The sequence below is a fragment of the Lepidochelys kempii genome, chromosome 8 (genome assembly GCF_965140285.1).
Source record: "Lepidochelys kempii isolate rLepKem1 chromosome 8, rLepKem1.hap1, whole genome shotgun sequence".
Taxonomy (NCBI): domain Eukaryota; kingdom Metazoa; phylum Chordata; order Testudines; family Cheloniidae; genus Lepidochelys; species Lepidochelys kempii.
This window is the reverse complement of record NC_136387.1, coordinates 43,486,522-43,498,854: the sequence shown is the minus strand read 5'-3', so window position 1 is coordinate 43,498,854 and position 12,333 is coordinate 43,486,522. Positions and strand designations below refer to the sequence as shown.

The window sequence follows — 12,333 nt, the reverse complement described above, 5'->3', positions numbered from 1 at the left end:
TTTCAACCACTTTTGAGTTAAATATCAAAATTAAAGAACAGGACAAATATATATATTTTTACCCTTTCAGCACTTAAAAATGCCTGAGAGGATTTTTGCCATCAAACAGAGACCAAGCATGGAAAACTTCAACTCTACAATTTTTATGTAAATGTCATTTTATAGTCTATCTAGCCTTGTCACATCTAGGGTACAGTACAGGCACCTCATTTCAAATGTTTGCAGCTTTTCTGCAGATGGTTTGTCAGTATTCTTGTTTTACAATTGTCACCTTTCTTGAAGAGTGCTACAGTGGTTGAGTGTTCCCAACATTCAGGTACTTCACCCTTCCTCCAATTGAGGTTGCTTAGTTTGCAAAGGAGCATGACAGTGCCTTTTTTGCCATGTTTTAACAGTTCAGGCGGTATACCATCTGGACCAGGTGCCTTGTTATTTTTCAGAGACATGATTGTGGTTTTGGTTTCTGTTTCCACTATATGTTGTTAGTCTCTAAGGTGCCACAACTACTCCTTTTCTATATGTTCTTTGTTATTGTCTTTGCAGTTGATGGTCTCAGGGGAAAGTTGGGTCCATTTGACTCTTCACATTCAGTAGCTGATGAAAATATTCTTTTGATCTTTATCTACTGTATAGCTGACTTGTTACATGTTAACTTTATTGATAAGTAATCCAACTTCCTGAAAAAGTCCTCTTATGTTCCTTTTTTTAAAGTGTTTGTTTTTCAAGCTGTTAGCTTTTTCTCTGGAGCCACTCAGTTGTAGTCTTTTGGAGAGTGACTTTTAGTTCCTTGCTGAGCTTTCTGCATTTGTTTTTCTACTGAGAGTAGTCTTAAGTTTACAGATGTTCTTGATACACTTCCATTTTTTCTTCTTGGTAGGTTTTGGGGTTTGCAAAGGTTGAGTGGATTTCCTGCTAGCAGATCTTGCTGGTGAGTCAAAACTGGCAGGGACAACCCCATGGTACCTTAAGTGGGAGTGGGGATCAGACTAGGCCACAATTCCAATGTGCTTCTCCAATCTTCTCATGGGGCAACATGGGCACCCTCAATGGGTGACTGATAGGAGGGGCTGCCTAAACTTGGGGTGGCTGGGAGTCTAGGTACTCTCTCAAGCCAAAAAACTGGCAAAATGAGCAAAAATCAAAACAACGTCCGTACTGGTTCAGATGACGCCCAGCCTTAAAAGGTCCATGCCAGCAGTTTGGGAACTTTGGCAGTTGTGAAACGTTTGCTAGGAAAGAACAGATTGCACAGTACCAAAATGAATGCACATTGGAACATGGAATGTGACAATGCAGTATGAACTGACATGGCTACAACTACACTGCAAAGCAGGAATGTTAATTGGTGAACTTAAAACTAGATCTGCATCCTTTCCCATAGACATTCTCAGTATTTGTGAACTCCACTGGACTGGAAGTAGCAAATTCTCCATAAAGCATTGTAAAATCATTTTACAATAAAAAGATAGCGTTCACAGAGAAGGCATTTGTCACATTCTGGCATGCAAAGTGAGGGGCTGTGTCACTGCCTGCCCCACAACGTGGGTGCTGTAGTTCCCAACCTGGGCCATGCACTAACAGCCTAAGAGCATGCAGGTCACTTCCTGAGTGTCTGTGTGTAACCACAGACCTGGTCCAGCAACTGTGACCCCAGCAGCCTGTCAGCAACTCTCCAGTCACACTCTGGCTTCCACCACCCTTGGTTACTGCCTGCAGAGTGACCCCAACACACTACCAATCCCAGATTTCCCCAAAATATGCATTCTGCACTGTCCCACCCTCTCCTGGGCAGTTCAGGTATTAAAAGTCCATTGCCCCTGTAAAAGGCCAATATTCAACAGTTTACTTCTTTAGCTGGAGTTACCAAACAGATCAGTTTAAACACAACAATGGATTAGTTTAGGTTAAAAATAAAACAAGTTTATTTAATTACAAAGAGAGATTTTAAGTGAGTACAGTGTAAGGTATTAAAGTCAGGAATGGTTACAAGAAAAATAAAGATAAGACGATTCCTAGTAGCTAGAACTTAAGAAGCTAGAATTGGTTCAAAGTAAAAATCCTTACCACAGGTTCCCAGCAAAAGGGCTGACCAAATTCTCAGGTCAGGAGCTCTCCACAAAGTCAAAGGGCTGGTTCCTTCGTCTTCTAAGGTGCATGAGAGAGATAGAGCTCTCTGTTTTCTGCTCTTTTTTTTTTATATTTTAGTGAACCTTTGAAGTGGATTCTTCTGAGGGCTACCCCTCAAAACAAAGTTTAGTCAAACTGTAAAGAACGTGACTTGGAGTCTAGTGGTGCAGAAGGCTCCGTGTTTTCTTTTCACCCCCCTGTGTTTGCTGTAATGCAAATTTGCCTGGTCTCCTGCCAACTCCTCTTCCTGCTGCCTTGAGGACCATGTTTACTACATATATGTAAATTGAGGTAAACAGACGTGCCTTGGTTTATGATAGATCTAGGTCCGGATTTACACCTTGCGAGCCCCTAAGCACCCCTGGGTGGATGGGCAGCTGCGGGGGCCCCAGCTCTGCACTTCCCCCCACCGCCCGCAGGAGCTCAGAGCTCCAGGGTCTCTCACTGCCTATGGCAGCTCGGAGCTGTAGAAGGGGCACTCATGGTGGCTCAGAACTCTGGAGGTCCTGCTCCTGCTGCCCGGTGGCAGCCAGGAGCGCTGAGCCACCACATGCAGTGGAGTTACTCCCGACTTTTAACTTTTAGGCACCCCACCGCACAGCCCCAGTACCCCAACACCCACAGACCTCCCCCACAACCTTCCCCTAGAGACCCACTCTCCCGTGCCCTTCTGCCCGCCAGCCTCACTCACCGGCCCTGTTGGGAGATGACTCTGTCCTCCAGGCTGAACCAGCAGCGTGGTCAGGGCCGGTCGGGGATCACCATGGCCCTTTGGAAGGAGCACAATCAGCCAGGTTGGAGCAGGAGCAGGGCCTGCCCAGGTCGGGTTCCCTCAGGACCCACTTGCCCAGCAGCGCCCCCTGCGTTGGACTGCTCTGAGTTCTTCCCCTGCCCCAGGAGGCTGCTTCACCTTCCATGCTGCCAGGAATGCTTCAGCCGGGCTGTGTGGGGCTGTCTCCCCCTCATCTGGCCCCGCTCCCTGCCGGGAGCCAGGAGCAACAAACCTTGAATTTTTAGGCACCTCTAGAACGTCGGCATCCCTAAGCTTGAGTCTACTGTGAGTAACTGGAAATCCGGCCCTGGATAGATCTGTTTAACAACTTTTGCTGAGTCAGGCCTGTGTGTATTTGAACATGTGCTAACTATATCGTACAAGGCGATTTCATAACTTTACATATAATATTGCTACATACATTTCACCATGCTGTTATTGACCAGTGAGTTATTTGTTTTCAAATGAAACCTCACAAGACATATATTGTACAGTGATTATTACGATAGTGTGAAGGGTGTGAGTACAAGGGTGCTTTTGGTCAGAGTTGCCTTTATATTATCAGAAAAAGATTACAGTTCTTTGAAAAGCTGTAGGTTCATGTCTTCACATATAATGAGCATTAAACTACCAGGTAAAGGTGGTCCTGTGACTATAAATCACCTGCAACATATGCAGAAGAAAGTACCATAAACCAGTTTTACACTGAACTTCAAGCAGACATTTCATGAACCCCATTTAGAGGTGGTTTCCTTTCATGTTATAGCAGTCTCTGATGATGACCCAGCATATTTGTTTTAAGAACACTTTCACAGCAGATTTGACAAAACGCAAAAAAGGTACCGATGTGAGATTTCCAAAAATAGCTACAGCACTCGACCCAAGGTTTAAGAATCTGAAGTACTGTCCAAAATCTGAGAGGGACGAAGTGTGGAGCATGCTTTTAGAAGTCTTAAAAGAGCAACACTCTGATGTGGAAACTACAGAACCCAAACCACCAAAAAAAAAAAAAATCTTTTGGTGGAGGCATCTGACTCATGATGAAAATGAACATGCGCCAGTCCACACTGCTTTGGATCGTTATCACGCAGAATCCATCAGCAGCATGGAAGCATGTCCTCTGGAATGGTGGTTGAAGCATGAACAGACATATGAATCTTTAGCGCATCTGGCATGTAAATATCTTGCAACGCCAGCTACAACAATGCCATGCGAATGCTTTCAGGTGACATTGTAAAAAGGATGCAGGCAGCATTATCTCCTGCAAATTGTAAACAACCTTGTTTGTCTGAGTGATTGATTGGCTTACCAAGAAGTAAGACTGACTGGACTCATAGGCAATTAAGTTTTACATTTTTATTTTTGAATTCAGTTTTATTTGTACATAATTTCACATTTGTAAGTTCAACTTTCATGATAGAGATTGCACTACAGTACTTGTATTCCCGCATGCTCGAGCAATATTTTTATACTCCTCCCTAGTAATCTGTCCAAGTTTCCACTTCTTGTAAGCTTCCTTTTTGTGTTTAAGCTCACCAAAGATTTCTCTGTTAAGCCAAGCTGGTCGCCTGCCATATTTGCTATTCTTTCTGCACATCGGTATGGTTTATTCCTGCGCCGTCAATAAGGCTTCTTTAAAATACAGCCAGCTCTCCTGGACTTCTTTCCCCCTCAGCCTCGCAGTTCCCTGAGGGAGTCAAAGTCTGCTTTTCTGCAGTCCAGGGTCCGTATTTTGCTGCTCCGCTTTCTTCCTTTTGTCAGGATCCTGAACTCGACCATCTCATGGTCACTGCTACCCAGGTTGCCACCTACTTTTACTTCCCCTACCAATTCTTCCCTGTTAGCAGCAGGTCAAGAGGAGCTCAACCCCTAGTTTGTTCCTCCAGCACTTGCACCAGGAAGTTGTCCCAAACACTCTCCAAAAACTTCCTGGATTGTCTGTGTACTGCTGTATTGCTCTCCCAGCAGATGTCAGGGTGATTGAAGTCCCCCATTAGAACTAGAGCCTGTGATCTGGAAACTTCTGTTAAGTGTCTGAAGAAAGCCTCATCTACCTGATACTCCTGGTCTGGTGGGCTATAGCACTTCACTCTTGCCCGTTTACTTTATGTAGAAGGTGCTATTCTGCTGCTACTACTACTAATATTGACGAGCTGCAGGACAAATCCTCAGGCCTGGTCTACATTTAAATAGCTACAGCACTCAGGGGTGTGAAAAATCCACCCACCCGCAAGTGCTGTAGCTATGCCAATCTAACTCCCAGTGTAGGTTCAACTAGGTCGACAGAAGAATCCTTCCATTGACCTAATTACCAGTGCTTGGGGAGGTGGAGTTCAGATGGCAGCAGACAAACCCCTTCCATTGCTGCGTCTACACTATGGAGTTATGCTGGCATAGCTATGACATTGTAGCTTTGTTATTACAGTCCCTGTAGTGTAGACATGGCCTTAGATAGCCATTGTGCACTGAGTTCAAGACTGATGCTTGTATGGGTAAGTTTTAAGACAAAACAGATTAACTGTTTTAGGCCAGAGTTTGAAATAATCACTACTCACTTTGAGTGCAGTAATTATATTAATAATCCTTAAATACATACATATATATATAAAATTCTCCCTCTAGTCCTGACATTTGAACATAGAGGTCATAAAGAGAACACCCCTTCCTCAGATCTCTGGAGGCCATGTTCAGAGCTTCTGAAGCACTGATCTGTGACCATCTTACATTCCATGGATTGTGTTTGGTTTCAATAACAGCAGTGCAGTATAGCTTACAGTAGGCAGTTTCCTGCCCGTTGGGTGTTTGCTAATTCAGAAATACCTTAAAACATGTATTTATTAGCAAGCTGAGCAGGTTCTGTTCAGTAATAGTACTGTTTTTTTAAATATGTGGAGTAACTGTGTCTGAGATCAGCACAGTCAATTCACAGTAGGTTCTTAACATTAAATATTGGGGAAACACATGGCAAGCAAATTATTTCCGGTTGGTACTATAAAGTTAATGAACTTTTACCATGTATTTTTTCCTTTAGGAAACTGTATTAGATACCCTATCTGAAGATGCGAATACATTCAAGTCAGAAGATGTTTGTAAAGAGAAAAACACTTTGCCAAATGCTAACTTGTGTTGCCACATTGCTAGCAATATTATTGGAGAAATTGACAAATTGACCAAAGATCTAGTGACTCTACATGATGGGCTGCATGAGCTAGTAACTTGCAAGAAGTCAGCATGGTATGAAAAGGTAAGGATTGTATTTATTTCTTGACTTAAGGAAAATACCTCATTGTTCCATTTTATTGTCATGGACAAGATGACTGCTACTGTGTATGAACCATGAGCTGATTCTCACCACAGAACTCCTGTGACTCTTACTATGATTATTTATTACTTGTTTCAGATAATGCCCACAGAGTGTTAAGTGCTTTTCAAACAAAAAATAAGGTACAGTCCCAACCCCAATGAGGTTATATTCAGAAACCAGACAGATGTGGTGGTCCCTACTCCAATGAGGATACATTCTGAAACCAGACAGATGTGCTTGCATAGTGAGGGGAGGAGTAAGAGGATAGTGACTATGGAGGAGAGGGAGGCAGGAGAGGTTGGGATCATTGGGCCTAATGGAGGGGAAGAATCGGACATCAGATGGGAAATCATAGTGTTTGTGGTGGTGGCAAAGGAGGAGAGGTTAATCAAAGAGAAAAGTGTGGGCGGTCATGGCAGGTGTTAAGGCTGAATCCCCACTCTGTCGCTTCGAGTGCAGAAGGTGGGGGCCCACAAGGATTCTAAAAATTAATACTGGCCACTCCAGGTTTGTATTAAACTCCCAAGGTTACAGCTTTTCTCTGACCTTGGCTTGGTAAACGCTGCCACTACCTAAATGCAAAAAATCACACCTTTGAACCCAGGAAGGAGCACTTGGGAATTCCTCCCTGTGTGGTACCCTCAAGCCCTCCCCGGGGGGAAGAGCTGAGAAAGAAAACAAAGAAAATTAGCTGTTGCCACCAGCTAATCAAACAATATATGCACAAACCTCTTAGGACACCAAAAATCCAATCCTGTTCCTAAAAAAGGTAAATTTTATTAAAAACAAAAAGGAAGAAACTACATTTGGAACTTAGGCTTTTGCTAGATTTTAAAAGAGCAGTTCCAAAAATTAAGCACCCAAAATAGCTTTCTTGGGGGTTCAGTTTAAAGGTTGCAAGCAAACAAAAGCATCTGGGGTTTGCACAGTGGAGTCCACAAGCCTTAAAAAATAAACAGAAATAAACCTAACTGCATCTTCTAAACATTCCCTGCCTTCCAATGATTCCTTCTAGATATGGAAGATAATTTTTCATACCTGGTTCAAACCTTACACAGCATTCCTGCTTATAGCATTGCTGCTCCGTGTCCCTGCAGCCCAGAGAGAACAACAGACAAAGGGGGAAAAACCAGGAGTACTTGTGGCACCTTAGAGACTAACAAATACACTAAAGTCTCTAAGGTGCCACGAGTACTCCTGTTTTTTTTTTTGCGAATACATACTAAGACGGCTGCTACTCTGAGACAAAGGGAAAGTTTCTTTCCCGATTCTAAAAAGTTCTACCTTCCCATTGGCTCTTTTGGTGAGGTGCCCACTTCTTCTTCTTTTTTTTTTTTTATTAACCTGTGGGCTTGTTAACCCTTTACGGGTAAAGCAAGTAGAGAACAGCTACCAAGAGGAATTTTATAGCTAACTGGCTGGCTGGGTGTCCATAAAAGGGAGCTACCCCCACTCCATTTATTACAGCAGGTCTTGTCAGTTTTCATCTCCTAGAGATGGCTGAGGAAGTTGAGAGGGAGGAGGTTTTCAGAAGGGAGTGGAAGGTTGCAATGAGGTAACAGGAATTGAGTGGGAGTCAGCAAGAGAGGAATAGTGTTGCTTGCCAGGAATACAGTAGAACTGAAGGAGAAGAGAACACAGTTGAAGTGGAAGAAGTCTTTGTGGCCAGTGGACTTTCTCCAGGGGCATTCAGTGGCCAGGAGCAGGAGAACATTGGGAGTGAGCCAAGGTTGTGGGGTTAGCGAAATGGACTTCGTGGTGGGACAGGCAAAAGAACCAAGTGTAGTGGAAGGATTGGACATCTGACATTGGAGTGTGGAAGAGAAGTCCTAGAAGTTGATGGATTGGAGCTCATGACAAGGCCAGGTGGAGGTAGGTGAATCAGGGAATGTGTGTGTTAAGGATCTGGTGGTGGTTGTAGAGGGGGAACTCGGATATTCGGAAACGGTGAGGGGAGCAGGTGTAATGAAGACAAGGATGGGTAAGTGGCCCTTCTGACAAGTGGGGTTGATCCAGGGTTGAAGGTCAAATGAGTCAGAGGGGGAGAAAGACAGGATGTTGAGGTGTCAGACAGGAGGCTTAAGTCATGAAGGATGACTGTCATGAGAGGAAGAGACAGCAATCAAAATCCAAGAAGTTGGTTGGAAAAACTGTAGGGTGAAAGACAATAGGGCATGGGGAGAATAGAGGCTAATGGAATGTTGATCAAGAGAGTGAGGTAGAAGTTGCTGATATATGGAAAACAGGTACATGAACCATTTTGGGGTGATGGATGTGAGAGGAGAGGTCACCACAGGAGAGAGCAGCTGTGGAGAGAGTGTCATGTGGGATCAAAAAGCAGGGGAGATGGTTGCAGTTAGCTCTTTCCCTTTGTTTGGCTGCTTTGTACGGGCTGACCACTGTTTCTAAAGCTGTGATTGCATTGGCCAACCAATAGCATTCTTCTGTTGAATGGGAAAATCTACTTTAAAGCAATAAGGGAGCTGAGATTTTGAACTTTAAAAAATAAAATTCCAGTGTATGGTTCCCGGAGCAAAGTAAACTCTGACTTCTATATATATATTACCATAAATGCTCTTAAATACTGCCTTCATATTAAATAATATTAATGCCATAATAACGTTGTGTATTTAAAATCTCCACTTTAAGATTGCATTAATGTAACTTTTGGGGTTTCATTTCCTTACTTTTATAAAAGAAAAAGGTAAGGATTCATTAATTGCACATTGAAATAAATGTCCTGGATTTCAGAGTAACAGCTGTGTTAGTCTGTATTCGCAAAAAGAAAAGGAGTACTTGTGGCACCTTAGAGACTAACCAATTTATTTGAGCATAAGCTTTCTTGAGCTACAGCTCACTTCATCGGATGCATACTGTGGAAACCGCAGAAGACATTATATACACAGAGACCATGAAACAATACCTCCTCCCACCCCACTCTCCTGCTGGTAATAGCTTATCTAAAGTGATCACTCTCCTTACAATGTGTATGATAATCGAGTTGGGCCATTTCCAGCACAAAACCTGGATTTGTGCTGGAAATGGCCCAACTCGATTATCATACACATTGTAAGGAGAGTGATCACTTTAGATAAGCTATTACCAGCAGGAGAGTGGGGTGGGAGTAGGTATTGTTTCATGGTCTCTGTGTATATAATGTCTTCTGCAGTTTCCACAGTATGCATCCGATGAAGTGAGCTGTAGCTCACGAAAGCTTATGCTCAGATAAATTGGTTAGTCTCTAAGGTGCCACAAGTACTTCTTTTCTTTTTGTCCTGGATTTGTGTACTTGGTTGATGTCCTGGTCATACGTTGCAGTATGTCTGAGATTCAGTGAATGTAATGGAAGGTATAACCATTGAAACAAAGGCAATACAGTGAGATGTGATGTTAAAAGGATGGTTTATCAGAAGTGCCACCCGTTCCACATCCTACAAAGAACCATTCTGTAACACTAGATGACAGCGCCTTTTGGGAAGCAGAAAGTCAGATGATTCTCCATCAGTCTTTCTTATAGCAATCCTCCCAGCTGTCAGTAGTCCTCCTTACGCATAATACGGTCTCCCCTCAGTCTGTCTTATTCCTGCGGGCATGCTGAATGCCGAGCCTTCTCTAGCCCCCACTCAAACAATCTTCTACCTCTTCCCCAGGAGAAATGAGATTCTTGTGAAAAAAGACTGCAGAGGGAAGAATTTGATGTGTCAGAAAAGAGAAGATGTACAGTAGCCAGTGGAGTCAGTGGATACTGACTGATCTGTCTTGGATATGGACCGGTCCTGGGTTACTGAGGCCAGAAAGAATCTTGGATCTCTTAAGAAGATTCCCATGGGTCTTTATTACAGCCTTGTGCCCACTTGCTTAGATTGGATCGTATAACAAAAATGTGTGCATCCACAAAGTATGCTATTAGAACCACTGTATCTCAGTCACGTGAAAATCTATTTTCATCCAACCACTAAAGGCACATCTCCAACTTTCATAGCTTATTTCCTTTGTAAACTTCAAGTTCTTGTCACCTCCCACTGAATCTTTAGGTCTTTTTTTTAAAGTTCCCAAGCTTTTTATTAATAAATGCAAAAGTATGTTTCCCCACTCTCTTCCGTCTTGAAAAGGGTGAGAGCATTTTTGCTGAAACTTTCAAAATAAAAAGAAAAACCTGAGGAGAAACTTCCCAAACTTCAGCCCTAAAGTAAAAAAAGCTTAGCAAAGGAATAAGCATCTGAAAAAGGCCTTCTAGAACAAAATTTTTTGGCAGCCTGACTGTAGGCATTTCTCAGTGAATAGTAATGGTGATGTCTGCTTTTCATCAGAAAACCAGCTCTTTGTTGACTGATTATAATTGTGACATAGAAAGTAATTCAGCTACTCATATGGTCGACTTTTTAGTTAGTTTGCACATAGCAGGTCTTTTATTTAAAATGATTTGTCCTAAATCCCTTTTTAAAATTAAAAACTAGCTCTTGGATGAGAAGTTTTTGTCATCCTGCAGCTCTTCTTTGAACTTGTGGTTGGAATGACATTTTAATCAATCCAAACTCTGAAAGAATTTCTCTGTGAATAAGTACCAATTGCCAGACTTCTGCCACGTCGACTGATGTGACAGTTTTACTGATACCTGTGTGTGAGGGAGTAATAGGTTCGGAAACTTGGAGGAGGGGAGAGAGAAAACATACCTGTATATCCAGAAATGTGACCTGAATTCTAGGCTTTATTCCATCTAGAATCAGGCAAAAACTTTGTTCTTTGGAGACATTTTCAGGGTTTGCAAAGGATCAAAAACTTGTATGAAATGACTAAGTTTTAAAAATGACTCTCTGCTCAGAAATAAATTAAACTGTAAAAGCAGAAATGTCCTTCTTCCAAAGGAGAAATTGTTCTTTGTTTGTTCTTTTCTGAGCATTTCATTTATTATTTACTCCCCAGTTTGAGAGGGGATTTGGTTTCAAGCTGAGTTAAAAATTCAGAAATGCACATTGAAACACTGAAGATGTTTGACTGTGGATGATGATTTCTTTAGTTTTATTCAGATAGACACTTACACCCTGCTGAGTTTCTGTGAGGCGTGTGATGCTGCAACTTGGGAGTCTTCCGTGTTCTTCAGCAGTCCAAGTCAAGCCAGAATCCCTTGGGGTTATGGTTGTAATTATGCTGTACTGCTACTAATGAATCTCTTTTGAGGATGAGGTCGCATCGAGTAGATCTGCTCATGTGAAGTTGCGTATACCCCTCCATACAACTCACTGTGGTTGCCTGCTTGCCCAGTCATGGATCTGAATATTGAGGCTTATGAGTATACTAGAGATTATTGCCCCAGGCTCATGCCATAAGTTTTCAACCATGACTGTATGGAGCACTGGAACCCACTACTTTCTTTGTGTACGTTGTGGTGCATATTCCCATTCTGTGCAGGTATCATCTAGGGCTACTGGTAGTTGTGCTTTTGTATTTTTCCTGTTTCTTCAGCTTGCTCATTAGGAACAGTATCTGCTGGGTCGCTCATTTCTTGAGGTCTCATCTCTCAGTGTATATTTTCTTTACTTTTGCCTCTTCTTTGTAATATTTTATGGAATGTCATGGCTCTAAGGTGCAGGTGGCAGCCCTAAGTTCCTCAACTGCTTCCAAAAGTCCAGTGAGTGAAACCTGCTGACACTTTGAGTGGTTGAGTTGGTGGTGTGCCTCCCTCTGCTATGGTTGATGGTTTTGTTTTCTGAGAGGTGTCTCATTATGTAGTAGGGAGGAAGAATAGGGCCTTCTGGAAAAGGGCCACTTGCAATAAACTAGTGTAAGCACTGACTGGATCTCTTGAAGGTCAGCTCCTGTAGTGAGCCCCTGCATATCCCACAAGCCCAAGAGCTGTGCCTCATTTAATCTGTCTCAGAACGTGCTCCTTATTATGGGTGCACATGGACATTGCTTGGAACTGGGCATCCCATGTAATTTACCCCTTCCTCCCCTGAGAACCGGATTGTCGCACATTGTGCTGTGGAGTGTGCTCTAGGTAGGCCTCTCCATCTCTTGCCCTGGGGTCACCAAAGAAATGCTTGATTAGGTAGCCTATAATCAGGCATTCCTGAAAGATGCCCCAAATATGTCTATCTCTTCTTCTGGACTACTACTTGTATTGTTATAA

At 42.8% G+C, this 12,333-nt stretch overlaps 1 protein-coding gene across 2 annotated transcripts in view; it reads left to right on the top strand.

Annotated features, from left to right (window-relative positions):
* TEDC1 (tubulin epsilon and delta complex 1) overlaps positions 1 to 12,333 on the top strand; it is a 161,367-nt gene that overhangs the window by 112,782 nt on the left and 36,252 nt on the right. For both annotated transcript variants that reach the window (XM_073356246.2, XM_073356245.2), the window contains one exon: positions 5,931 to 6,143. In XM_073356246.2, coding sequence (XP_073212347.1) covers positions 5,931 to 6,143 — 213 coding nt within the window. The remainder of the gene's footprint in view (positions 1 to 5,930; positions 6,144 to 12,333) is intronic.